This window comes from Betta splendens, chromosome 2 (assembly GCF_900634795.4).
Source record: "Betta splendens chromosome 2, fBetSpl5.4, whole genome shotgun sequence".
Classification (NCBI taxonomy): domain Eukaryota; kingdom Metazoa; phylum Chordata; class Actinopteri; order Anabantiformes; family Osphronemidae; genus Betta; species Betta splendens.
In genome coordinates this window covers 21,453,055-21,479,454 of record NC_040882.2, presented here as the reverse complement: position 1 = coordinate 21,479,454, position 26,400 = coordinate 21,453,055, and the positions used below count along the sequence as shown (strand labels likewise).

The 26,400-nt window shown below is 41.5% G+C and overlaps 3 protein-coding genes, 10 non-coding genes and 4 pseudogenes across 15 annotated transcripts in view; 15 read left to right on the top strand and 2 right to left on the bottom strand.

The window, feature by feature from the left end:
• Window positions 1–45: 45 nt before the first annotated feature.
• On the top strand, window positions 46–4,451 carry si:dkeyp-75h12.7 (uncharacterized). 2 transcript variants are annotated; one of them, XM_029143332.3, is made up of 8 exons: window positions 46–712; window positions 903–1,023; window positions 1,398–1,567; window positions 1,676–1,857; window positions 2,009–2,171; window positions 2,332–2,456; window positions 2,542–2,811; window positions 3,555–4,451. In XM_029143332.3, the coding sequence occupies exons 1-7, from the start codon at window positions 634–636 to the stop codon at window positions 2,764–2,766; spliced, it is 1,065 nt and encodes a 354-aa protein (XP_028999165.1). In that variant the 5' UTR covers window positions 46–633; the 3' UTR covers window positions 2,767–2,811; window positions 3,555–4,451. The 2 variants fall into 2 exon arrangements, with proteins under 2 accessions (XP_028999165.1, XP_028999164.1); XM_029143331.3 differs by having other exon boundaries at window positions 3,081–4,451.
• pik3c3 (phosphatidylinositol 3-kinase, catalytic subunit type 3) lies at window positions 4,445–12,480 on the bottom strand. Of its 2 annotated transcripts, XM_055507157.1 has the most exons (26): window positions 12,076–12,480; window positions 11,318–11,506; window positions 11,047–11,190; window positions 10,813–10,942; window positions 10,597–10,623; window positions 9,648–9,734; window positions 9,447–9,542; window positions 9,272–9,343; window positions 9,059–9,163; window positions 8,823–8,915; window positions 8,553–8,738; window positions 8,233–8,363; window positions 7,694–7,775; window positions 7,416–7,483; window positions 7,208–7,313; window positions 7,016–7,132; window positions 6,716–6,847; window positions 6,478–6,606; window positions 6,203–6,272; window positions 6,045–6,109; window positions 5,875–5,959; window positions 5,718–5,792; window positions 5,458–5,626; window positions 5,287–5,377; window positions 5,088–5,213; window positions 4,445–4,690 (listed from the first exon to the last, which is right to left on the bottom strand). In XM_055507157.1, exons 1-26 carry the CDS (start codon window positions 12,138–12,140, stop codon window positions 4,676–4,678), a joined length of 2,655 nt encoding a protein of 884 aa, XP_055363132.1. In that variant the 5' UTR covers window positions 12,141–12,480; the 3' UTR covers window positions 4,445–4,675. The 2 variants fall into 2 exon arrangements, with proteins under 2 accessions (XP_055363132.1, XP_028984551.1); XM_029128718.3 differs by lacking the exon at window positions 10,597–10,623.
• Window positions 12,481–12,559: 79 nt separating this feature from the next.
• LOC121201832 (uncharacterized) lies at window positions 12,560–15,238 on the top strand. The gene is made up of 3 exons (XR_008694089.1): window positions 12,560–13,312; window positions 13,427–14,664; window positions 15,101–15,238. It is a non-coding gene; the product is annotated as an uncharacterized LOC121201832 (transcript).
• Window positions 15,239–16,430: 1,192 nt separating this feature from the next.
• The window catches only part of rgp1 (GP1 homolog, RAB6A GEF complex partner 1), a 12,052-nt gene continuing 2,082 nt past the window's right edge, over window positions 16,431–26,400 (bottom strand). The window contains exons 6-9 of the mRNA XM_055507158.1: window positions 18,079–18,225; window positions 17,820–17,947; window positions 17,556–17,733; window positions 16,431–17,140 (exon numbers count right to left, since the gene is read on the bottom strand). Of these exons, the coding sequence (XP_055363133.1) occupies window positions 16,917–17,140; window positions 17,556–17,733; window positions 17,820–17,947; window positions 18,079–18,225 (677 nt within the window). The 3' untranslated portion in view covers window positions 16,431–16,916. The remainder of the gene's footprint in view (window positions 17,141–17,555; window positions 17,734–17,819; window positions 17,948–18,078; window positions 18,226–26,400) is intronic.
• LOC114851568 (U5 spliceosomal RNA) lies at window positions 18,521–18,633 on the top strand. The gene has a single exon (XR_003785189.1). It is a non-coding gene; the product is annotated as a U5 spliceosomal RNA (small nuclear RNA).
• LOC114851549 (U5 spliceosomal RNA) lies at window positions 19,153–19,264 on the top strand. Its single transcript, XR_003785170.1, has one exon. It is a non-coding gene; the product is annotated as a U5 spliceosomal RNA (small nuclear RNA).
• Window positions 19,528–19,638, top strand: LOC114851576 (U5 spliceosomal RNA). Its single transcript, XR_003785195.1, has one exon. It is a non-coding gene; the product is annotated as a U5 spliceosomal RNA (small nuclear RNA).
• Window positions 20,425–20,537, top strand: LOC114851575 (U5 spliceosomal RNA). The gene has a single exon (XR_003785194.1). It is a non-coding gene; the product is annotated as a U5 spliceosomal RNA (small nuclear RNA).
• LOC114851582 (U5 spliceosomal RNA) lies at window positions 21,310–21,414 on the top strand (annotated as a pseudogene).
• On the top strand, window positions 21,673–21,784 carry LOC114851580 (U5 spliceosomal RNA). The gene has a single exon (XR_003785198.1). It is a non-coding gene; the product is annotated as a U5 spliceosomal RNA (small nuclear RNA).
• Window positions 22,304–22,411, top strand: LOC114851583 (U5 spliceosomal RNA; annotated as a pseudogene).
• On the top strand, window positions 22,676–22,789 carry LOC114851565 (U5 spliceosomal RNA). Its single transcript, XR_003785186.1, has one exon. It is a non-coding gene; the product is annotated as a U5 spliceosomal RNA (small nuclear RNA).
• Window positions 23,307–23,415, top strand: LOC114851574 (U5 spliceosomal RNA). The gene has a single exon (XR_003785193.1). It is a non-coding gene; the product is annotated as a U5 spliceosomal RNA (small nuclear RNA).
• Window positions 23,675–23,784, top strand: LOC114851572 (U5 spliceosomal RNA). The gene has a single exon (XR_003785192.1). It is a non-coding gene; the product is annotated as a U5 spliceosomal RNA (small nuclear RNA).
• Window positions 24,575–24,683, top strand: LOC114851571 (U5 spliceosomal RNA). The gene has a single exon (XR_003785191.1). It is a non-coding gene; the product is annotated as a U5 spliceosomal RNA (small nuclear RNA).
• Window positions 25,466–25,573, top strand: LOC114851573 (U5 spliceosomal RNA; annotated as a pseudogene).
• On the top strand, window positions 25,836–25,943 carry LOC114851570 (U5 spliceosomal RNA; annotated as a pseudogene).

Genomic DNA, 26,400 nt, shown 5'->3' with positions numbered 1-26,400 from the left:
TATGGCTCCAGAGGACGGATTAGAACCTCTGCATATTTAAGGTCATGTTTCGTTTTAGTTTTTCTTCCCTCAGATTTATTATCAGATTACCAGACATTCAGCTTTGACTGTACTTATTTAGGACTAATTAGCAAGTGTTGACACAATTATCTGGAAATAAATATTACAAGCGAATATTTTGCTCATTTAGAATATGCGACAAACATTTTGACGCGTTGAGAAGTTTAACTCGTTTTATGATTATATTGAGATCAGCGTACTAATCTTTTTAATGTGGTTAAATTAAAACAAAAACTCTCTGCTTCCAATTTTTTAGATTAAACATCTGTAAATATTTGTAAATGATGGAAGCGATTGCATTCTGCCTATAAATGAATCTTATTTTTTGCCCTCTCTAAGTAGCTTACAGCCTTTCCTCTCTCTTACAAATGTACTGGCCTCCAATTAAGCCCTTATCCCTCTCCCCCCCTTCTCTGCCCGCTGACTCCGGGCCGTCCCTTTCCCCTGCTGCTCGTTCCTCGCGCTCGCCGCAGGTGCATCCGTCTTGCTTTAAGGGACTCGCTCATCTCCGCTGCGACGCAGAGCATGCCGATCGCCGTGTTATTCGCTTGACCCAGAGGTGGGTGAGTTGCCATGGAGACGCCAGGTGGAGCCCCGAGTCGTGTGGGAGCCCAGGTGGGGCTGAGTGTCATGGTCGCCCTGCTCATCTGCAGTGAGTATGCAGCGTAACTCTGGTCCTGGCGTTTTTAGCGGCGTCTCCTGCAGCCGTGTCCCTGTTCTTCTCTGTGGGGCCGCCACGCTTGCATGAGCTAACAAAGTTGTGACAATCTGACTTAACGGGTCAATGGGCATCTGTGTGTGTGTGTGCTATTTTGGTGTACGGGTTCGTGTGATCTTTCTAGGGTCGACTGGGTTAGTCTGTTACACTGCAGTGGAATCACTGGACTTAGGCTGCCTCCTGCAGTGGGATTGTCCCAGTGCCAGTCCTAATACCACCTACACAGTCCAGACAAAGACACAGGGGTAAGAGTCACGCTCTCCCTCCACAGCCATCGTCTGCTACTGTGTTTACCACGTCTAGGCTCCATTATATATTTACGCATAGCAAATATTATTCAAAATGTCGTCACCGAGAAAAGTCAGCATGGAAATAAACATTAAAATAGTTAAAACAGTCAGATAGAATTTTGATTTTCAACTAAATGAAAATGATGAAGGGAGACTAGGTTAAATTTTATACATGTTCTTCCTGGTCACATAATTATTGTTCAATGTCTACCCAATTTCAAAAGGAACAAAATATAAATGTATATAGTAACTGATGTTTGAATGTGATTTATTCCCATTAAAAGGCTGAGGCCAGGTTATTACAGGTCTAAGTGACTGTGCTCCTGCAGGGACCCGTGGCAGGACGTGGCATGGTGTGTGTGGACGTCCTCTCGCACCTGTGACGTTTCCCAGGCCTTCTCCAACTTCGAGCTGTACAACATGATTCGCCTTGGCGTCCACCTCAGCCCCGTCGCCACAGTCTGGACGGAGCCGCGCAAGTTTGACTACAGTGATTTCAGTCAGTCACCGGCTGCAGGGGAGCGCAGCGCCGTGAAACCGTGCGGCCTCTGGGGCTCATGGGTTCAGTGATCGATGCATAGTTAACGGTCCTCTCTGTCCACTCCAGCCTTCAGCCCCCCCTCTGTCTCCGTCTCCCTGAAGGACGACCTGCGGCTGCTGGTGAGGGTGCAGTTCCCATGTGCTGCCAGCAGGAGGTGCTCCATGCAGCGGTGCTGTCCCATCTCTCTAATGATTGACCCCTGGACAACGGTGACCATGTACAACACCCTGGAACCCTCGGAACACCAGGTCCAACACGCTGTCTTTAACAAAAGCATGTCCTCAAATAAATATTTTTAATCTGTACAAGAAGCCCAGTGAACATCCATTGATCATTGACACACACAGGTTAACAGTGTGTATACTGTCTACTGTATGTTCGTGGTCGTCTGTGGTGCAGACTCGGACGGTTTGGACCCAAGAGGTGGCGTCCGACGTGGAGTTCTCTGGTTTGTCTCCGGGTCAAACGTACTGTGTGGAGGCGAACTTCTCCTTCCCCACCTTCTCCATGGCTGCCTCCCCCAAATCTGCCCCTCAGTGCGTCCAGACGCTCTCCAAATCAGGTTGAACACGTGAAGTCTTAGTTTTAGCCTGAATGATTGTTTAAAACCCAGACGTGTATAATGTGATGTGGTTGTCCAAGTCCAAAGGGTCAGTTCAAGCTCCTGGGTCGGTCGTTGGTTCACACAGTACTAGCGTTGCTTCTTTGTGTTGTGCCTGCAGGCCTGATGCCTGGCTTGTGTCTGGGAATCGGCCTCACTTCTTTGCTCCTCGCTCCGCTTCTCATGGCGTTTGTGAAAAAAACAAGGCGACCTGCGCGAACAGCTGAAAATCCCCCCAAGACCCCGGTATGTGTTCATTGAATTGTCTTTTTTTTTTTTTTTTTAAACCAGGTCCTCCCTGATGGATCTTCATTATTTCTTCCACTATCAGGCGCCTGTACATGATCCAGTCTCTTTGGTCCCGGTGTCGCTGGTCCCCGTCGACCCTTGTGACATCCACGTGGAATTTGCTGACGACCGCGTCTCCACTGAGTCGTCCTCCAGCCTTCCCTCCAACCAGGAACAGGCTGTCACCTGTGGGGAGATGGAGCGAGGCCGGGACTCTGGCATCAGCATCCCACCCGTGTCTCTGTCCTTTCAGACAATGGACCAATAGAGCAAAAGACTGGGGCATCTTAACGAGAGCACTGGTTTTATAAAGGTGGGTAGACGAAGCTTCCTGATTTTCATCTGCAGTGTTTAGTTTCTAAACCACGATGTGAAATAAACTTCTAATGCATGCAGCATGATTATGGTGCCGAAAGCAGAATCAAATAATCTGATTACTCTGGAAATGTTCATAATAGAAAAATATACAACGCTATTTGTAATAATATTTATTTGTTATGATTGTTAGATAGAATATATTAGATTAGGCTTTTCAAGCATTTAAATGGTGAGTGTAATAAATATTTCTCTCCCGTGGGCCAGAAGACGACCTCGAACCCTGGCCTGAGCACATAGAAATGTGCGTGTGGGTTCAAACACACCAACACATTCCTGTGTGCGAGCCGCCACCAGTGGAGCAGAGACCGTTTATCCCCCACGTCCACCGAGCCCCGCGCTGTTTTTCTGTGTGTTTACGTGTGCGCACAGACTCTAAATCTGGCTGCGGTTCCAGGCCGGGTCCAAACTATGAAGTTCACACAGAGGAATTAGGGAAACTTCGGACCCCCCTCTGATAACACAGGGCTCCTCTGTGTATCGGCCGCTGCTCTGACTCACAGTTGCCCCTTGGCAGCGCCGCTGCCTCCTCACCGTGACTGACACCTCGTTCTTCCTCCCCGTGAAAACAAGGAACATCTTGACATCTTCTGCCTCCTGTTTTTGCTGGTGTTGCATTCTTTCCGCCTTTGTGGGTTTGGCTGTGCAGCATTGTTTGTTTTCTCCTTCTACCTTTTCCAGAGTCCACAGACGCAGGCCAACAGCCCCACCACTGCTGTGGTGATGACTCACGTATGAAGCAAAGCGCTGGCTGCTGTAGGTGAGCGCCTGATTACACAGAAGCACAACGTGCACGTCGGCTTCTCATCCTCCAGTGAGGAGGATTTAACCCCATCTGTTTCTAGCTCACTCCTGTCTTCTCCTGTTTGTTATTGTGATCTTCTGTAAAATCATTCTGATGTTGTATTTACACTCACTAACTTGGTTTTCATCGCTGCTGCCGTCTCATTAAATCGAGTTGGAAATGGAAGGAAGACTGAACTGTGTTCACACTGTCTGCATCAGTATAAGTTCATGTAGTATAAACATCCATCTCCTGACATCAGAGGAAGTGGCTTTATTTTACTATGGTCTCCATGTGCAGGTTTCAGTTTCACACTTTATTCACTGTAGTATTAGACCTTCATTTTTAAGGAGGTGTACTAATAAATTGTCAAGTTATTTTAGGCAGATGTCACATGACTGAGTTTCTCAGAATCTTTGGTCCTCAGCTATAACAGATGTCTCCCATCTTAATGTGAGGAAACAAATGTCGTGGAGCCGATTGGACTCCTTTGTTCCTATTTTAGACCGTATCTGAATGTGTTCACGTTAAACCGGAACGGTTTCTTCGTCAGGTCTTTGTCTGGCAGGAAATGCTTAGTCACCGGTTCTGACTCATCTCCCTCTAGGGCTGGATGCGTTTCTACCCCCAGCGTTCACTGGATGACCACAGATGGTCAGCGATGCTCAATTAAGAACCATGCTGTGCACCATGAACGCTGCATGGCAGCACTTTTGTGGGCTACGCTAACCAAAACACACACTGCTCTGAAAATATGTGAATTTAAAAAACACAAGCGTCCACTTCATTTAGTTGTATCAACAGTTTTATTATTTGGCCTCACAGTCATTCATTCATTCATTAATATACAGAATATATACATAAGCAAACAAGGAGGTTCTCCTTGTTTAGCCATCTTGCAGTAAAGTTGGCAGTGCAATCTTGGCCTTTAAACAGTGTCGCTGGGTTTCTTTACTTCATTCTCTCTCGCACGCACGCACCAGTCAGGTCAACAAGCTTCATCCAGTTCATGCTCGTCTCATCTTCGCCAGTACTAAGGAAGCACAAGAACAAAATAATATGTTGATCATGGTTTAACCTGTTTATACCAATTTGCTGCTGATGTTTTCAGTTTATAAATGTCAGTGCTTCTAGTTAATTGTCCATTAAAACACTGGGAGACCTGAAACATGAAGTGAACAGAACCTATTTAAGCTTGTTATGCTATTGTTGGGTTATAATCCCTGTGGATATCACAATTATTAAATCTTTAAAAATAAGAACGATGATATGAAATATGAGGACCGCACCAGTCATCATATAACAAATCCAGCTGAATGCAATCACAAATTGCAACAACAATTACAAATGAGGTTTTCATAGGCAGGACGGCTTAAAAGCTTTGTAAAGCGGCATTAGTCCATTCTGGCCACATGTTTAAGGAGACTTACCTGTGCAAACTTGTGTATCTGCTCCACCACAGCAGCAAACAGCGCACCCACGCTCTCATCAATCAGACTCTGCATGTAATGAACCGCCTCCTCATCGGATAAGTCCAGTCTGAACTTGTCTTGTACCTAGAGGTAAAATATCAAAGTTTGCTCTGGTCAAAATTGTTTTATATAGATTTAGATTATAACACGAACCTACCTTCTTAACGGTCTTGTCGGGCTCCAAAGCGATGTCAGGAATATTGGCGTCCACCATTAGGGAGAACAGATTCAGGATCAGGTTGGAGTACCTGAAGAGATGAAGGGACACCGATATTTTAAATGATCCCATTTGGTGAAGTTGTTTCTGTGCATTTGTTGTTCCTCTTGCCTCCTGAGGTGCAGGAAGGCGGTGTAGCACTGCTTCCTGAACTCCTGGTACTGCTCGCTCTGCATGCCTCCCATCCCCTCCACCATCTCTTTACTCAGCTTCATGGGTGGAGGCAGGGGTTTGGGGTCTCTGCCCAGGATGTAACCGAAGTCGATGTGGAAAAGCTTCCCTGTAAAACAGGACAAGGGGAGAACTCTGTTGGACAGTCCATTAAAGGAGGTGTTATTAAAAAGGGTGTGAAACAAAGGTGTTTGTCTCACCAGTCTTTGTCAGCAGCAAGTTGTCCAAATGTCTGTCTCCTACTCCCAGGATGTATGTGATGACACAGTATCCAGCTGAGAGGGAGACAAATCATTGATCAGAACCTGTGTGTTCTACAGGTAGAGCAAAGGTCCGTTACAACACCCACTGCCTTACCACAGCTCTTGACGTAGGTGTCCATCACCTCTGAGCTGATGCCGTAGGGACCTTTTTCGCTTGGGGCATGTTTCCTGAAGAAACTCTGTTGAGACAAATTATGTGTATGAAGAGAGAGTGTTCATCGGCGACATCCAAACCGAGCCCTCACTGTCTACAGCCTCACTGACCTGGATGTTGCCTTCAGTGGCCAGGACTTCGGCAACAGGAACAGACTGGACGAACTGCATAAAACCTGAAATATGAACAATGTTAGCCCTTAACCCTAACTAAGGATTCCTGTTTAAGGAGGTAAGTGGGACAGTCTTAGATTACTGTACTATCTCACCATGTTTAGTGCTGGTGGCTAAAACCTTGTACGGCGTTAATTTCAGGTCCAAATTCTCTTTTCTTAGAAGCTGGAAACCCAGAGACAAAACAAACGCCACATTAAACAAGGAATTAAACAAGCTGCAGCTGCTATTCTCTGGGTAAGCAGTGATTTTTGTTAAAGCCTGTGGCTCCAAACACGCACCAGTTTTTTCAGCTGAATACGTTTCAAAAAGAAGCCTGTGAACTGACTAACTGTATGTTACTGTGTAATTAAAGTAAAAGTAATCATACTTTGTCCATGAGCGAGATGATCTGCAGGATCAGCTGGTCCTGCCTCAGGTCGTCTCCATGTTTAAAGATGACTGGATACATGAACCCCTCCTCTGTTTTAAAGATCAGCTTTGCTGGCATCAGAGCACTCTAACACACACACACACACACACAAACACACACACACACACAGAGGAAACAGACTCATTAACCACATCTATAAACGAGTTGTACAAATGAATGATTTTTTTTTTTTTACCTTGAATAGTGTTGCTGTCTCAGGTACGATGCCTCTTATCCTGATCTGAGGCTCCAGAGGAAGAGGAATCGGCTCAATCTCAGAGAGATTCACCTTCTCATTGTCAGCCAGCAAAGCCTGCAGCCGCTCCGTCTGCAGACACACAGATGAACACACAACTTAGCAGGGTCTGTGTGTTGATGTGCTACTACAGCTGAAGCCAAAGTCATTAAAGAAATGTCTTTAACAGATTGTTTTAGAAAACTAGAAACATTCTGTTCAACTTATGGAGGTAAATACTGTCTGCTGCTGATCAGTTACCTTCTTCTTGCGGTTCCCGCTCTCTCTTTGGACGGCCTTCATGAGCTGCACTAGTCTGTCCACAAACGTCTGCTGCGCAGCCAGCAGGGACCGCATCACCTTCACGCTCTTATCCCCCTGGAGCGTGAGTAACATTAGAAGGTGAAGCGCGCGCTTCATTTGAGTCTGCAGTAGACGCATCACGTTGCTCACCTTCAGCAGAGCCTGGCTGAATCTCCTCATCACATTCAGGTACATCTCGTGAATCTTCGGATCTCTCAGATGAGTGTCCTGATCCTCGCACTCCACAATCACATACCTGGAGGAACGCATAAATACAAGCAAACCCATATGTAATCGCTAATAACAGGTAATAAATTGACCCAATATTATACTCAAGCAGGAAATTAACAGTACGCACCAGTACAAATAGTTGGCAAGTGTTGAATTCTTGCAAGCACGTGAGATGAGGAATGTACACAGATCTTGCTATAGAGAAATGCAGACATGTGGTTACATATATTAACCTGCCGAGTAGCTACGCTTTCATGGGCACCCTTCAGGTTTTTAACACTATACTTTGCATCTGATGCTCTGTTTCATATGGGAATGTATAGATCTCTATGCAGCATTATGACATGAGCACATGTGATGTTTCCAACCATTCTGTGGTTGTTTATTCACATTCTGCCTTTTTACCTCGAGATTCTCACTGTCGGCTCCATCCTTGCCTTTCTGTGGAGTGGAGGAGGGTCCAGGTGTGCCAGAAATGATCTGAGAACTAAAGACAGGGAAAAGGAAAAACATTTAATATATTTAATGAAAGCAGAACAACTGACACGACACATAAATGGACTTGTGCTCGTGTTGCTGAGATGATGTGTTTGCTATGGATAGTTCTGTCCATGTGTCATTCCTATTTTTAGGTCAACGTGGATGCATCTAACTACACTGAGATTGTGGCCAAAGCTGCAGATGAGCCAGAAAAAATATAACATCCAATGAGTTCGTTATGGTTTCTGAAAGTAAAATAATCTAATTCTGGCGAGTGTTTTACTGACCAGTGAGTAATTCTGAGATATATTCAGACTAAGGCGGTTAAAAACAAATAATTAAAAAAATCCTTGGAGGTCAGTAGTTTTTATATGTTCTTGACAAATGACCTCCATATGTTTCTTCCTTGCAGTGTTGACTCACTGACGATGCAGAGTAGCTTTTATTATTTCTGATTCACTGACCTGTCCAGCATGGAATCATCTGAAAGTCCCTGGATTTCTCTTTTGCTGCCTGGATCCAGGCCTCCCTGAATGTCACTGAAGTTTTCATATTTGAGAGCCTGGACCAGCTGCAGAAGATACATCAGCAGGTCCTGACAGGAGAGATGGGAATGAATGATTCTTACGATTTCTGGTGAAAACTTTAATTACTTTAAATTACATGAATGTTTCTGTTGGGGCAAGGTTGGATTGATGGGGTGCAAAGGTTTGCTGTTGAATGACTTTAAACAAACAAAGTTTATATTTGATTGAAGTAAAGTGAAAGCCCTGCCTCTGCCCACCTCATCGTCTGCCTGCTGCAGACGTGCTACCGCATAGCGTCGGACAGTCGGGTTGGTGAACTGCGAGGACAGCAGCTCTAAGGAGTCCTCCACGTCCATTGGCCTCCACTTCCCCAGAAGCTCCAGGGCCTGTTTGGCCTCCTGGGGCAGATCCCAGTTCACACACTTGAGGAACTTAGTCAACGCCTGCAGTGAGTGGAGGAGTAGGCAATCAATGCGAGTAAGGTCGTATGCCCCAAAGGAGTAAAACACACCCACACACCCACCCACCTTCTCCTGTGTGGTGAGGTAGTATCTGAACTTCCACACCAGGTCCTGTTCCTCAGAGCTCAGCTGCTTGGTTGGAGGGTAGCTCACAATGATCTGTTGGTTCAATGTTCACAATTATACAGTATATCAAGATTGTGACACACAACCAAGGCTCTATAGATCATTAACCTATCTGATATACTAATCTCATTCAACCATGTGTGGCTCCTAACACAAATCCACATATGCTTGCTCACATTGAGCTGATCACGTGTAGCAGCGTTGGGCTTCAGGTCGTGGTCTGAGGGCCCACTGCGGAGGCTACGAGCCAGTTTGTGATGCTTGCTCTCCACCAGGTTCTCCTGTGAGGAATGGTTGAGCAGACGTTTATGCAGTATATCGTTAAAGTTAACTAAACATGAAATTCCTATCTTTACTATGACTGTGTGTGTATGTGTGTGTGCTCTCACCATCCCCATCTGTGGGTCAGGAACTTTAACAATGTCGCAGCTGGTCAGAACAGGTGATGTGTCATCTCCATCCTGAATGAGGACCATCATTTAATTAATACAGATAACTGCTTATGTTATGGACATGGCCTTAACATATTAAAATATTGATTGAAATTGATTGATCTGGAAATACCTTTTCATAATATACAATACTGTATTCCTTGTCATTTGTTTTGACTCTGGGGAACTCGACCATGAGGTACATGAAGTTTGAGTTGCGTTTCTCAGTCTGAAGAATTAAATGCACAAAATAAAAGATTAAAAAAAACTCTGCACATATAAATTGAGTAATTCGTTTTTTGTGACTGGCTTCACGATTCCAAGCCAAACTCACCTCATTGATCATTTCAATCTCTCTGAAGGTCAGCCGGTCCAGCCAGTCCACCTTCACCATGTGGCCCTGTCGATGGGCCTTCGTCAGCTGAGTTAAGACAGAGAGGGACAGAAAGATGGAAGGAAGAAAAGGAGAGGAATACAAACTGAGACTGTGTTGCAGCAGAACCAGCATCAGTATGGTTACTGATGTGCAGCGAAACCAATCAGGCATAAACTCAGCAGCCAATACAGCATCTCTTTTCATACACTTAAACCAGGCCACTCTTCCATCAGTGTCAGGAACAAACGCAAGCACACACTTTGCTGTGAACAGGAAGCCAACAACTCTGCTGGTTAAAATCAGCAGTTATGGGTTAAAACAACTAATTAACTGCTAGCAGCCTAAAACAACTTTGGACATGAGTGACTGCACTCAGGATTATTACACAAATTAGGATATTAGTGAGTTTGTTTATTATTAAATAAAGCAATAGTCCAAACAAATAATAATAAATGAAATTCACTAAATACTGCACCAAAGTGCAACAAGTTGACTGACATTACATTCTGTTCAAATAAACATGAAGTCCATGCAGACACACTGATTTACAGCAACAGCAGAAAACCTAAAAAACAAAGGTGTGTGATGCTTTCAAAAGCAAAGCCATAGCAATTGACAATTAGGTGTTCACATCCAAACCTAAACCAAAGGTTTATCCCACAGTCATGTTTGTCACATAGAACAATGCAAAGTGTTCAGGGATTTAAAAGAGGGAAAGAAGCATTAAAGGGTTCATTTAACTTCCGACACGCTCTGCATTGTCCTAATGTGGTAGAACTCACTCGTGTAGTGTCCGACTCCAGTGACATTTATTTAAAAATCTCGTTGGACCAATGTTTTGTTCACACACATATACAGAACACACATGTTTTCCATTGCCAACACTGACTCCTCCATTTGTACTCACATGACTGAGTACCTCCAGGTCAGGGCCCTGGAACAGATGACCCTTTAGACAGTGCTTTGCATTGGAGTGTTTCTGCCGTTATCCAATACAAACAATATTTCTTATCACCTTCCTTTCTCAGGGATTCAGTTCTAGCCTATTCTTCCCCATAAACCACACTCACTTCTCCTTCCAGTACTCTTTTCAAGCACAGTTCTGTCCACAAACACACTTTACCTTGGCAAGTCTGCCCATCTGGTCCTCTGACAGACTGCTGCTGGTGCGTCCTGGTGTGGTAGTGGGCTCCCCTCCATCTCCCTCCACACCAGGCCAAACCTTCAAGTCATGCATCCCTTGCCGAAACATACTAGGTTAGAAGGAAGAAATGTGAAATTTGTTATTTTGACATTTAAATATCTAAACTCACATGAACAAATTTGAATAGAAATAATAATGTAAGGTGAGACTCACCCATATTTGCCAAAGAGAGTAACAGTGGTGCCCCCAACAGGAACAGCTCTGCCGGGCCCATAGATGTCCCAAACTGTGAGAGCTACCTGGGCACTCTGTGGAAGGTCTGGGTACTTGACGGGCAGCCGCAGCCACTCATTCCAGCTGCAGACAGCATGAGAAATGCAGGTTAGAGAAACGGGGATCTATGACATCTTATTGGACTATGGTCCTCTGGTAATAACAAGTAACAATCAGGATGTTATCAACAACAAGCTGGGTTGGGACTCACTTCCAGCGTGTGCTGAAGGGCTTATATGAGGTACGAACTGGCAGTGCAAGAGGCTTTCCTTCAGCAAACACCTGACAGGTAACGTATAGGTCTGAGCAGTTCTCAAGGTAGAGCCCAGAGAAGCGCAGCATGGGGTCTTCCAGCAGCGCTTTGTAGCTCTTCTGCTCCCGTTTTCCTTCTAAACTGCCTCTGGAAGAAGAGAGAGAGAGACACAACGTATGGAAACTTAAACATTCTTTAGAGATGCACTGCTCCACTCGCAATGACATCATAAAGTTTCACACTGCATTAAACACTTGATTCATGCACATATGGTTTGGACACAGGACACTCTACTTTCAATTCCTCCTGCTGTCTGAGTTACTGTGGAGAGAGTAAACACTCTATGCTAAAGATCGCAGGGCTTTGTTCACTGAATAGATTTAATACTAGTTATGTCAGTTGTGACTAATACTCAAATGCATTTAGCCATGACTTTACACATGCTCAGAATCTCCCATGTCAACATGCTTATTCTCTTTAGTCCTGCAACTTAGCAGCATCATCATTGTCACTTGATTGTACGTGATTTTGTTCAGTAATTAGTCAGTTACAAATTACATTGGTGCTGTATCCTCTCAAGTTCTTTAAAGTTTATACTCGGGTGAGGAAACCGTGTCCGACTCTCACTGACCGAACACAAAAAGCATCCTGTGAAGTCACAAGACAGATTAGTTGCACCACTGGGCGAAATGCGGCCGTTTACGCAAGAAACTTACATCTTAAGTTGAACGTTGATGTCCAAGTCACAGCTGTAGGCATAGTTGAATTTATCAGTGTCCATGTTCCGACGGGAAAACACTAGACTTAGAGCAGAAACCTGACAACTTCAACATGAAATCCCGGACGGTTATGTCAGACTTTGCGAGCGGTTGTTGTTGCGGCAAGGCCTCGGATAAGCACAAATACACTGCGAGGCAAAACGCGAAAAACCTGCCCCCACAGTCACAGACGTTACCAGTATGCACAACAGATTAACGAGATAGCTTTCAAATCCAGTGTTCAGGACAAAGACATTACTTTAATGCCGTCTCGCTGGACATGATTTGATGTTTTTGATAGCTACACAACAAAACAGCAACCGAAATCTACAGTCAGGCTAAAGCAGTCGATTGTCGCTGAAGTGAGGTTGAGAAAACTAAGCGGTTGATCGATGTATCTGGCATTGATTTTTTATGTCGAGTAGACAACTGCAGGAAGTACGGCAAGCAAATTAAAGGTGCAGTACACCCAAATTATTGAAGTGTAAGGTTTATGCTAGTAGTCTAATTACACAACATAATCGGGCAACATTTTAACATAATGAGCATAAAACGTATAAAACAAAATAAATAAAATAAGAAATACAACAGCTAAAAATACTAAACCAGTAATATTGTGCAACTTTAAATCTAACTAGATTACAATTGTTACTTGGAACCTTTAACTGCTAGGTTTCAATCGTGCCAGTCAAACAATATAAAAACTCCAAAATCTAGCTGTGGGCCTCAATCCTAGATTTGAAACTATGTATAGTCTTGTATATCACTTACTTTACACATTCAATATGCCAGTTGACCTACTTGAAAGTGTAATTACCATATGCAAATAAAAGTGACACAGCTCCATAGCCCTCCTCCACTTGGCAGATCAGGCACAACCTTGATCTTAAGACTCTTTAGTATGTTCTCTGTGTTCAGTCATACTGTGTCCATAAGGATTATAAGGTGTACACAAGAGTCACCCATTGAGAACATAGACAACATGAGAATGTGTATCACAGAAATTATTAAATTATGGGTGTGAACTGAAATAAAGGAGATCACCAGAGGTGAGGGGAGCAAACCTGGAGAAAGCAAATGAGCTGAATTGTTATTTTAAGAGGCTTAGCTCACAGTCATTCCCCACCTATTGTCTCCAACTTTCCCCCCACCCCCTGTGGCATGCCCTCTGGAACCCCCTCCCTCAACTGGCCAGGTGAGGAGACCGCTGGACAGGTTTTTCTTCTTCTTTGTTCATTTCTAATACTCAGATGTTGTAAGATGCAGTTTCCCCACTGTGGGACTAATAAAGTTATTCTTATTCCTATAGCTCCTGTCTCTAATCAGTGGACTTCATGTGGCCTCATGGTGACCAGTTGCCCACGCATGCCAGGTATTGAATGTGTTGGTGAGGGTGGTGTAGGTCTTCAGGAGGCCACAGGAAAGCACTTCTGGACCCTCTTGCCTTGTTGATGGTGCTGTACTCTATCTTATGCAGCGTGACTAGATGACGAACTGTCCCCGGTTTATCGCTTCAGCCCGGGTTCTGCTTGAAGTGGACGTGAGTGGTATAGGCGGTCCTCAGTGCTTTCTCCCTTCCTGTTGATCATCTACCCCTCAGATTCAGACAGCTGTTTCCTGCTGTTTCAAGCTTTCTGGTTACTCTGCACTTGTTAGGTGTTAGTAAGGCAAAAGGGTTACTTCTCCAGCACATACGTACCAATGCAGACTCTACGAATTTAGTGTACAACTGTACTATTTTAGATGTTTCACACTTTAGCAGAAATCTAAATTTTGCCAGTTTTTCCTGGTGCCTTCTCTTTGCCCTGTGCCCTAGGCAGCCTGTTTTCCTGATAGCCCTTTCAGTGCTGACACTCTTGTGAACTTTCAAACAGAATTTCCTCCCAACTAAAATGCACTTGATACTGATTAAGTGCAGAGTGCGTGAAGAACAATAGGCGTGTGGCAGGAAAATCTTCATCCTTTGTTTAGATGAGGTCCTCCCCTGTCATCAGCATTTCATGTTGAAGCTGTCAGCACAACATTATAGTACCTCCAGGATCTGATGAAGTCGGCACCACCCTGTGTGAGCCTATGGAGGAAGGTGAAGCAGTAGCTCTACTGAGGCTGGATGCGATAGAGATGTGCACAGAGGCAACTGTGAGTCATACACACCAAGCGAATGAAGTATCCCTGACTGTTGATAGTGATCTAGAGAACTATCAAAACTCTCCGACGACGCTGGAGGTACCAGAGAAAAGACACATAAAATTTCCAGTTATGAGACACCAGGGCATCCTTAGCAAGGCCTGAGCAGATTTTTCCTATGATCTTACAGATACCAGAGAGGTGGAAGAAGATGTGCAAATGTTTTATTTGCAAGGAAGGGTGGATCAACTTTTTAGGACATTTTACATGGATGTGAGATGAGACACAAAATTCCCAAAGAATATTTACCCCAACATAGTAGAATCAACTGAATATGTTTCATAAGAGTTTTATGTCCAAGGCAAATAGTCACATCCAGGAGTGAAAAAACAGTTGTATGGACCAGATGTTAACATATAGGTAAGATATGTAAAACATTCCAATAGTACCGAAATACCATAGTTGTAATTTTGGTTGGTTTTTATACATGTAGCAAATGGTTCTGCCAGCCACCGTGTCCTATACAACAGCCCTATACAGAGTGTTTACCTCCATGTCACCAATTTAACGTATTTACAACTGAGTTTTCTGCAGCCAAACGTAAACACACCCTACATTGTGACCTCTGAAAGACTTTTATTTACATGTGTTTCACAGATTTGTGTTTAGGCACGTTTTATGTGAGTATTAGTCACATACTCAGGTTGAGTGGAGATGAATCATGTTTGATAATTCCATCCCTCTCTCGCCTTCTCTCTGTCTTTACCCATTTCTACTGCTCTCTGCACTTCACCTCACCTCTCTCCTTCCCTTCCTTAGTCACCACATTGATGTGTCATTGTTTCTATCACTTTAGAGGTTCATGCCTGCTACAGTACAAAACACCATGACATTCCCAATGGATGGCACCCCAGCCAGGCCTGTGGGTCACATGATGGCGATAACCACACCTCCACGCGATGCTCACAGAGCCCCAGGATGTATAAATGGAGAGAGGAACCAGAGGCTGGTCACAGCTGAAGATGACAATCACCGGGGTTAACTGGTTGCTTGCAGCTACTGGGGTTCTTGTGTGGGCCGCTGGTGGCTTTGCTGCACCTATGGAATGTCACTTCAACTTCAAAGGTGAGACCTCATTCATAGTTACTTTCAGTTGTGTAAATGTTCTAGAAAGAGATAATTATTTAATATTTGAATTGTTGTTCCAGCATCATGCGTGTTCGAGGGAACTCATTACTCACTTGGTGAAACCTGGATGGACGAAGCTTGCATGCAGTGCACCTGTCTGCAACCTGTGGGGGTCGGCTGCTGTGAGACGTGAGTACATTATCCACAAGCCTGGTTTGCTTCAAAATGTCAATTTACGGATTCAGACTAATCAAAAACAATTTGATTAAACAGTAATGAATGTAAATTTTCTGTGTGTTACTTAGAAGGCACAAAAGTATCATTTACGATTTACTCGTAAACACTATTACAAGTATAGATAGTAAAAACAGTTATGACAACAAATGGTAATAAGTCTGAAAGAAGTCGTAAATTGATCTTTTGAGTTTCATAATATATTCAAATTTTAAATATTTTTATCTACTCAGAGTCCATCGGCCGGTGGATTTCCCAGCATGGTGCGAGGTGCGGGTGGAGCCAGTGACCTGTAAAGTGTCTCTGGTGCAAACAGCGGACCCCCGCCTGCCCTGCTCCCCAGGTGAGGACATCAGTGACCCCAGCCATGGATCACTTCATCTGCAGCAACAGCTTGAGGACTAGTGAGCTCCTCAGATGTCTTTTATCCATTTGCCTGTGAAACCAATACTCACAATACTGAAATATCCTCCCTTGTTTTTATACAGATATGGTGCATGTTTAAACATTACCAGCAACTATGAATTTGAACTGTTTAATTAGAGCAGAAAATATGCAAAGAACTCAGTATTTCAGAAGATTTAAACTACAGACTGCTAAATGGTTAATTACATAACTAATTTAGGAAATGTTGGTTTAGGGTAAACTTTCTTATTATAGAGTAAGAGGTTTTCTGTGTCTGTGCAGGTTAATATACACAACTTTCATCCAAATTAAATAAATTACAGTAGCAAATTCTGAATTTAATTAGTTTTCTGCTGTATCTCATCTGTCTGTGATATTTTTGTTAAGACAAAAGATTTTCAATTCAAATACAAATCATGTATATTTTCTATCACACTTTAATAAAATGTATCTTGTATTTTCAGATCAGTACACAGATGAAAGTAAATGAATGCACTTAATAATAAACAGTTGTTTCCTAAAATGAAAAGAAAGGCGTGCAAATGAATGAAAGGTCAATAAAGAAGTAATACAGAAATGTACAACAATAAGAGAAATTGTTGCACTGCACACAGTCTGTGTTGACTTCTTTATGTAAGATTTACGAAGGCAAAACACAAGCTGTTTATCTAACATAGGAAAAAAACACTGGCTCTGTGCATTTGAGCCAATAAAAACAGATTAACTGCTTTCAATTTCGGACAGAAAGGTTTTTCTATCTCTGACACACGCACACGCACACACACACACACAAACACACACACACACACACACACACACACACACACACAAACACACACACACACACAAGGGACGCAGTATTAACTCTAGAGTACCTTATGCTCACAGTCTATCACACACAATGGTCAGATATCGATGCTGTTGGTCCCTGTAAACTGGGACATGTAGGATGCCAGGACTGGGTTTGTGGGAAGAACTTTGATGGGCAAATCCCAGCTGAATGTGTCCACATCAACATGCTCCGTCCCGGCCCAAACTGTGACCTCCGATTGATTTTGCAGAACAGTGGGAGGCTCCAGTGGTTCCCGAGCAGTGACAAATTCAAAATGCAGCCGCCACCTGAGGGTCACTGAACAGTAAGAAGATATTAGCTATATATAGCTAAAATATGGAAACCAATTTTTCATACATGCAAGGTTTTTGAGTTTGCAAATGATTTATGAAGTCATCTTTTAGGAATTGTAAAATCTTCTCAAATAAATATGTGTTTTCCCCAGAATGCATTTCATATTTCAAAACATCTCCAAAGCAAGTATTTTGAGCTCTGGAGGCAGAATGTTTTATATTTATGTTTGCTAACTACTATCTGTCTATCTGTCCTCTTTTGCCTGTTGCTGATATCACATCAGACAATTGATGTGCATCAATGTCACCTTCCTAAAAACATATAAATGAATAAAAAAAAACTTACAAACAATAATAAACTTCTTCACATGACTTTACATTCTTTTTGTGGAACATAGCTTATGTTACTGGTAACTGACCTATGTCTGTGCTGAAACCTGGTGTGACGTTGAGGGGAATAGGCAGGGAGAAGTGGCTGGAGGCTGTGTGCAGGCAGGACTCCACGTGTCGTCCATGTCCTGTCACACTGATAGTCTGACCGGGCCGACGTAGGTACTGTTGCTGAATCTCTTCCTCACTTTGAAGGCTAACGGAGTACTGAAAAACATAGAAATGCTAAGTTTGCAAGCTGATAAAACAGGAAAGTCAAATTTTAAAAACAGAGATAAGAACTGTAAAGACACCTGTAAGCAGGGGATGTCTCCCTCTGAGAAGTTGAATGTTCCAATGATGTCTTCACCGAGTCGGTAAACAGTCTTAAAAATGCAAAACTTTGCCACTTTCCCACGCATATTTGTGATGTTAAACATGCCTGATGAGAACAGAGGTTCCAAATCAAACAGAAATACTAGAATCAAAATATCCATAAAACAGGATAAATAGATACATTAGAATAAATACAGAAAAACAATAAAAAAAGACAAAGCTAAAATAAGGACTAACGGGGGCAACGTCTTGAAGTGGTGATCATCAGCATATCCAGTGCTTTTTCCAAAGGCCGGGCATCCCTACGGCTCGTTTCCTCCTCCTCCAGGAATGGGTTGGATGGGGAAACCTCCTCATCCTGGGGAAATGGAGGCTCTGGCATGCCTTAGAGTCAAAGAGAAGAATGACAGAGATTACAAGAAGTCACATGACAAGTCATTTTTGTGCAACAGATTTTCCTTTTTTTATAAAGTACCGCTTTTATATTTTCAAACTAAAAGAAAACTTTTAAGATTTTCTTAGTGACATTGTTCTACAAATTCCCCACTGAAAAAAAACTTTGTCAAGATGTAAAATGCATGGATATGAATGTAAATAAGAGAAATCTCACCTTGCAGAACCAGCTCCCTTGGAAGCAGTGTCTTCAGTCTGGCCGCAGTCCGCCAAGCAAAGAAGTAGTTCACTCTTGTTTCTCTTCAGATCGTACAAATCTTTCGCCTTTTACTAAAGATTTCCGTGGAGAGGAACAACAAGAGTATATCCCCATTTTTTGTTCACCCTGCTGTGGGGGCTTCTTGTACTGTCGAATAAAACACAATTGCTAAAATCATACAAACCTTCCTCAATGTAAGATGGAGTGTTCAGGACAACAGCACAGAGAAGGTGCTTTCCCCAAAACATGCAATGCAATGTATCTCAAATCACTGTTGTAGTTCATTTCATATATAGTGTCTTTTTTATGCAGACAAACTGGAATTTGAAATGGTTCATTTTATGAAACGTTTTATGTTTTGTACTTAAGACAGAACTGAGGCTAATACATGTATATGCTTATGCAATAAAGTATAAAAAATCTAAAGCAATACAGTCTACAACAGTTTACAGTTACCAGGAACAAGCCCCTCTTTTCTAAATAAAGTCAATTAGGAGCAAAAAGACTATTGGAATGAACGTTGAAATGAGGGCATTGACTCTATAAGCCCTAACTATGCCAAAACACAATCCCATCATGCATTGCATTATAAATGAAACCGTCACTTAAAGCAGTAGTGTCTTCTTCAGTCGGACGCAGTCCGCCAAGCAAAAGGAAGTTAACTCTTGTTTCTCTTCAGATCGTACAAATCTTTCGCCTTTTACTAAAGATTTCCGTGGAGAGGAACAACAAGAGTATATCCCAATTTTTGTTGCCCTGCTTTAGTGGGGCTTCTTGTGCTGTCCAATGAAACATAATCCGTAATAACTTTTTACACGAGCCGTTTCTATAAACACAAGTTATGCCAAAACCACAATCACATTACTAAAGACGTGTGAATAGACCCGTCTCTACCCCGTCAGATAGCATTCCAATGTTATTATATAATTACTTTTTTATGCAAAACTATAATATACGTGTTTTAGTAAAGGAAACCGTCACTTGGAGCAGTGTCTTCTTCAGTCTGGCCGCAGTCCGCCAAGCAAAGAAGTAGTTCACTCTTGTTTCTCTTCAGATCGTACAAATCTTTCGCTTTTACTAAAGATTTCCGTGGAGAGGAAAAACAAGAGTATATCCCCATTTTTTGTACCCTGCGTTTGTGGGGCTTCTTGTACTGTCGATAAAAACACAATTGCTAAAATCTCTACAAAACCTCCTCAATGTAAGATGGAGTGTTCAGGACAACAGCACAGAGAAGGTGCTTTCCCCAAAACCTGCAATGCAATGTATCTCAAATCACTGTTGTAGTTCATTTCATATATAGTGTCTTTTTTATGCAGACAAACTGGAATTTGAAATGGTTACATTTATGAACAGTTTTATGTTTTGTACTTAAGACAAGAAATGAGGCTAATACATGTATATGCTTAGCAATAAAGTATAAAAAATTTAAAGCAATACATGTCTACAACAGTTTACAGTTACCAGGAACAGCCCCTCTTTTAAATAAAGTCAATTAGGAGCAAAAAGACTATTGTAATGAACGTTGAAATGAGGGCATTGACTCTATAAGCCCTAACTATGCCAAAACACAATCCCATCATGCATGCATTATAAATGAAACGTCACTTAAAGCGTGTTCTTCTCGTTGGACGCAGTCCGCCAAGCAAAAGGTAGTTAACTTTGTTCTCTTAAGATCGTACAAATCTTCGCCGTTTCTATAATTAAACACAACAAGTCATGCCAAACAACACCAATCCATCATGCATTGCAATAGCTTCACATTACTAAGACGTTGAATAGACCTCGTCCTATACCCGCAGTAGTCACTTCCAAGTTACCATATAATTACTTTTTTATGCAAACTATAATATACGTGTTTAGTAATAGAAACCGTCACTTGGAGCAGTGTCTTCTTCAGTTGGCCGCAGTCCGCCAAGCAAAGAAGTAGTTCACTCTTGTTTCTCTTCAATCGTCAAATCTTTCGCCTTTTACTAAAGATTTCCGTGGAGAGGAACAACAAGAGTATATCCCCATTTTTTTGTCACCCTGCGTTTGTGGGGCTTCTTGTACTGTCGAAATAAACACAATGCTAAAACTCTCACAAAAACCTTCCTCATGTAAGATGGAGTGTTCAGGACAACAGCACAGAGAAGGTGCTTTCCCCAAAACATGCAATGCAATGTATCTCAAATCACTGTTGTAGTTCATTTCATATATAGTGTCTTTTTTATGCAGACAAACTGGAATTTGAATGGTACATTTTATGAACAGTTTTATGTTTGTACTTAAGACAAGAACTGAGGCTAATACATGTAATTGCTTATGCAATAAAGTATAAAAAATCTAAAGCAATACATGTCTACAACAGTTTACAGTTACCAGGAACAAGCCCTCTTTTTCTAAATAAAGTCAATTAGGAGCAAAAAGACTATGTAATGAAGTTGAATGAGGGCATGACTCTATAAGCCCTAATATGCCAAACACACAATCCATCATGCATTGCATTAAATGAACCGTCACTTAAGCAGTGTCTTCTTCAGTCTGGACGCAGTCCGCCAAGCAAAAGGTAGTTAACTCTTGTTTCTCTTAAGATCGTACAAATCTTTCGCCGTTTCTATAAACACAAGTCATGCCAAAACACAAGCCTATCATGCATTGCGATATAGCTTCACATTAAAGACGTGTGAATAGACGCTATACCGCAGATAGTCACTTCCAATGTTACTTATAATTACTTTTTTATGCAAAACTATAATATACTGTTTAGTAAAGAAACCGTCACTTGAGCAGTGTCTTCTTCAGTCTGGCGCAGTCCGCCAAGCAAAGAAGTAGTTCATCTTGTTCTCTTCAGATCGTACAATCTTTCGCCTTTTACTAAAGATTTCCGTGGAGGAACAACAAGAGTATATCCCATTTTTGTTGCCCTGCTTTAGTGGGGTCTTGTGCTGTCCAATGAAACATAATCCGTAATAACTTTTTACACGAGCGTTTTATAAACACAAGTCATGCCCAAAACACAATTCACATTACTAAAGAGTGGTGAATAGACCTCGTCCTATACCCGCAGTAGTCACTTCCAATGTTACATTATAATTAATTTTTTATGCAAAACTATAATATACGTGTTTAGTAAAAGGAAACCGTCACTTGGAGCAGTGTCTTCTTCAGTCTGGCCGCAGTCCGCCAAGCAAAGAAGTTCACTCTTGTTTCTCTTCAGATCGTACAAATCTTCGCCTTTTACCAAAGATTTCCGTGGAGAGGAACAACAAGAGTATATCCCCATTTTTTTGTTCACCTGCGTTGTGGGCTTTTTTGTACTGTCGAATAAAAAACACAATTGCTAAAATCTAACAAAACCTCTTCCTCAATGTAGATGGAGTGTTCAGGACAACAGCACGAGAAGGTGCTTTCCCCAAACATGCAATGCAATGTATCTCAAATCACTGTTGTAGTTCATTTCATATATAGTGTCTTTTTTATGCAGACAAACTGGAATTTGAAATGGTTACATTTATGAACAGTTTTATGTTTTGTACTTAAGACAAGAACTGAGGCTAATACAGTATATGCTTATGCAATAAAGTATAAAAAATCTAAAGCAATACATGTCTACAACAGTTTACAAGTTACCAGGAACAAGCCCTCTTTTCTAAATAAAGTCAATTAGAGAGCAAAAAGACTATTGTAATGAACGTTGAAATGAGGGCAATGACTCTATAAGCCCTAACATGCCAAAACACAATCCCATCATGCATTGCATTATAAATGAAAACGTCACTTAAAGCAGTGTTCTTTCAGTCTGGACGCAGTCCGCCAAGCAAAGGAAGTTAACTCTTGTTTCTCTCAGATCGTACAATCTTCGCCTTTTACTAAAGATTTCCGTGGAGAGGAACAACAAGAGTATATCCCAATTTTGTTGCCCTGCTTTAGTGGGGCTTCTTGTGCTGTCCAATGAAACATAATCCGTAATAACTTTTTACACGAGCCGTTTCTATAAACACAAGTCATCACAAAACACCAATCACATTACTAAAGACGTGTGAATAGACCTCGTCCTATACCCCGCAGTAGTCACTTCCAATGTTAATTATAATTACTTTTTTTATGCAAAACTATAATATACGTGTTTAGTAAAGGAAACCGTCACTTGGAGCAGTGTCTTCTTCAGTCTGGCCGCAGTCCGCCAAGCAAAGAAGTAGTTCACTCTTGTTTCTCTTCAGATCGTACAAATCTTTCGCCTTTTACTAAAGATTTCCGTGGAGAGGAACAACAAGAGTATATCCCCATTTTTTTTGTACCCTGCGTTTGTGGGGCTTCTTGTACTGTCGAAATAAAACAATTGCTAAAATCTCTACAAAACCTCTTCCCAATGTAAGATGGAGTGTTCAGGACAACAGCACAGAGAAGGTGCTTTCCCCAAAACATGCAATGCAATGTATCTCAAATCACTGTTGTAGTTCATTTATATAGTGTCTTTTTTATGCAGACAAACTGGAATTTGAAATGGTTACATTTATGAAACAGTTTTATGTTTTGTACTTAAGACAAGAATGAGGGTAATACATGTATATGCTATGCAATAAAGTATAAAAAACTAAAGCAATACATGTCTACAACAGTTTACAGTTACCAGGAACAAGCCCCTCTTTCTAAATAAAGTCAATTAGGAGCAAAAAGACTATTGTAATGAACGTTGAAATGAGGGCATTGACTCTATAAGCCCTAACTATGCCAAAACACAATCCCATCATGCATTGCATTATAAATGAAACCGTCACTTAAAGCAGTGTCTTCTTCAGTCTGGACGCAGTCCGCCAAGCAAAAGGTAGTTAACTCTTGTTCTCTTCAGATCGTACAAATCTTTCGCCTTTTCTAAAGATTTCCGTGGAGAGGAACAACAAGAGTATATCCCAATTTTTGTTGCCCTGCTTTAGTGGGGCTTCTTGTGCTGTCCAATGAAACATAATCCGTATAACTTTTTACACGAGCCGTTTCTATAAACACAAGTCATGCCAAAACACAATCACATTACTAAAGACGTGTGAATAGACCTCGTCCTATACCCCCAGTAGTCACTTCCAATGTTACATTATAATTACTTTTTTTATGCAAAACTATAATATTGTGTTTAGTAAAGGAAAAGTCACTGGAGCAGTGTCTTCTTCAGTCTGGCCGCAGTCCGCCAAGCAAAGAAGTAGTTCACTCTTGTTTCTCTTCAGATCGTACAAATCTTTCGCCTTTTACAAAGATTTCCGTGGAGAGGAACAACAAGAGTATATCCCATTTTTTTGTCCCTGCGTTTGTGGGGTTCTTGTACTGTCGAATAAAAACACAATTGCTAAAATCTCTACAAAACCTCTTCCTCAATGTAAGATGGAGTGTTCAGGACAACAGCACAGAGAGGTGCTTTCCCCAAACAATGCAATGCAATGTATCTCAAATCACTGTTGTAGTTCATTTCATATATAGTGTCTTTTTTATGCAGACAAACTGGAATTGAAATGGTTACATTTTATGAACAGTTTTATGTTTGTACTTAAGCAAGAAACTGAGGCTAATACATGTATATGCTTATGCAATAAAGTATAAATCTAAAGCATACATGTCTACAACAGTTTACAGTTACCAGGAACAAGCCCCTCTTTTCTAAATAAAGTCTTAGGAGCAAAAAGACTATTGTAATGAACGTTGAAATGAGGGCATTGACTCTATAAGCCCTAACTATGCCAAAACACAATCCCATCATGCATTGCATTATAAATGAAACCGTCACTTAAAGCAGTGTCTTCTTCAGTCTGGACGCAGTCCGCCAAGCAAAAGGTAGTTAACTCTTGTTTCTCTTAAGATCGTACAAATCTTTCGCCGTTTCTATAAACACAAGTCATGCCAAAACACAATCCCATCATGCATTGCGATATAGCTTCACATTACTAAAGACGTTTGAATAGACCTCGTCCTATACCCCGCAGTAGTCACTTCCAATGTTACATTATAATTACTTTTTTATGCAAACATATATATACGTGTTTAGTAAAGGAAACCGTCACTTGGGCAGTGTCTTCCTCAGTCTGGCCGCAGTCCGCCAAGCAAAGAAGTAGTTCACTCGTGTCTCTTCAGATCGTACAAATCTTTCGCCTTTTACTAAAGATTTCCGTGGAGAGGAAACAACAAGAGTATATCCCCATTTTTTGTCACCCTGGTTTGTGGGCTTCTTGTACTGTCGAATAAAAACACAATTGCTAAAATCTCTACAAAACCTCTTCTCAATGTAAGATGGAGTGTTCGGACAACAGCACAGAGAAGGTGCTTTCCCCAAAACATGCAATGCAATGTATCTCAAATCACTGTTGTAGTTCATTTCATATATAGTGTCTTTTTTATGCAGACAAACGGAGATTTGAAATGGTTACATTTTATGAACAGTTTTATGTTTTTACTTAAGACAAGAACTGAGGCTAATACATGTATAGCTTATGCAATAAAGTATAAAAAATCTAAAGCAATACATGTCTACAACAGTTTACAGTTACCAGGAACAAGCCCCTCTTTTCTAAATAAAGTCAATAGGAGCAAAAAGACTATTAATGAACGTGTGAAATGAGGGCATTGACTCATAAGCCTAACTATGCCAAAACACATCCCATCATGAATGCATTATAAATGAAACCGTCACTTAAAGCAGTGTCTTTCAGTCTGGACGCAGTCCGCCAAGCAAAAGAGAGTTAACTCTGTTTCTCTTAGATGTACAAATCTTTCGCCTTTTATTAAACACAAGTCATGCCAAACAAAAAGCCTATCATGCATTGCGATATAGCTTCACATACTAAGACGTGTGAATAGACTCGTCTATACACCCGCAGTAGTCACTTCAATGTTACATTATAATTACTTTTTTATGCAAACTATAATATACGTGTTTAGTAAAGAAACCGTCACTTGGAGCAGTGTCTTCTTCAGTCTGGCCGCAGTCCGCCAAGCAAAGAAGTAGTTACTCTTGTTTCTCTCAGATCGTACAAATCTTTCGCCTTTTACTAAAGATTTCCGTGGAGAGGAACAACAAGAGTATATCCCATTTTTGTTGCCCTGCTTTAGTGGGGCTCTTGTGCTGTCCAATGAAACATAATCCGTAATAACTTTTACACGAGCCGTTTCTTAAACACAAGTCATGCCAAAACACAATCACATTACTAAAGACGTTTGAATAGACCTCGTCCTATAGCCCGCAGTAGTCACTTCCAATGTTACATTATAATTACTTTTTTATGCGAAACTATAATATACGTGTTTAGTAAATGAAACCGTCACTTGGAGCAGTGTCTTCTTCAGTCTGGCCGCAGTCCGCCAAGCAAAGAAGTAGTTCACTCTTGTTTCTCTTCAGATCGTACAAATCTTTCGCCTTTTACTAAAGATTTCCGTGGAGAGGAACAACAAGAGTAATCCCATTTTTTGTCACCCTGCGTTGTGGGGCTTCTTTACTGTCGAATAAAACACAATTGCTAAAATCTCTACAAAACCTCTTCCTCAATGTAAGATGGAGTGTTCAGGACAACAGCACAAGAGAAGGTGCTTTCCCCAAAACATGCAATGCAATGTATCTCAAATCACTGTTGAGTTCATTTCATATATAGGTCTTTTTTATGCAGACAAACTGGAATTTGAAATGGTTACATTTTATGAACAGTTTTATGTTTTGTACTAAGACAAGAACTGAGGCAATACATGTATATGCTATGCAATAAAGTATAAAAAAATCTAAAGCAAACATGTCTACAACAGTTTACAGTTACCAGGAACAAGCCCTCTTTCTAAATAAAGTCCAATAGGAGCAAAAAGACTATTGTAATGAACGTTGAAATGAGGGCATTGACTCTATAAGCCCTAATATGCCAAAAAACACAATCCCATCAGCATTGCATTATAAATGA

What these genes read in the sequence shown, in the direction of transcription:
- si:dkeyp-75h12.7 (XM_029143332.3), top strand. Translation starts at nt 634, where the DNA reads ATGGAGACGCCAGGTGGAGCCCCGAGTCGTGTGGGAGCCCAGGTGGGG. An exon ending in GTCCAGACAAAGACACAGGG is followed by an intron (nt 1,024 to 1,397) that starts GTAAGAGTCACG and finishes GTGCTCCTGCAG; the next exon opens with GGACCCGTGGCAGGACGTGG. An exon ending in GTTTGACTACAGTGATTTCA is followed by an intron (nt 1,568 to 1,675) that starts GTCAGTCACCGG and finishes TGTCCACTCCAG; the next exon opens with CCTTCAGCCCCCCCTCTGTC.
- pik3c3 (XM_055507157.1), bottom strand. Translation starts at nt 12,140, where the DNA reads ATGGACACTGATAAATTCAACTATGCCTACAGCTGTGACTTGGACATC. An exon ending in CCCTTCAGCACACGCTGGAA is followed by an intron (nt 11,191 to 11,317) that starts GTGAGTCCCAAC and finishes TGCTGTCTGCAG; the next exon opens with CTGGAATGAGTGGCTGCGGC. An exon ending in AGATGGGCAGACTTGCCAAG is followed by an intron (nt 10,624 to 10,812) that starts GTAAAGTGTGTT and finishes CATCTGTTCCAG; the next exon opens with GGCCCTGACCTGGAGGTACT.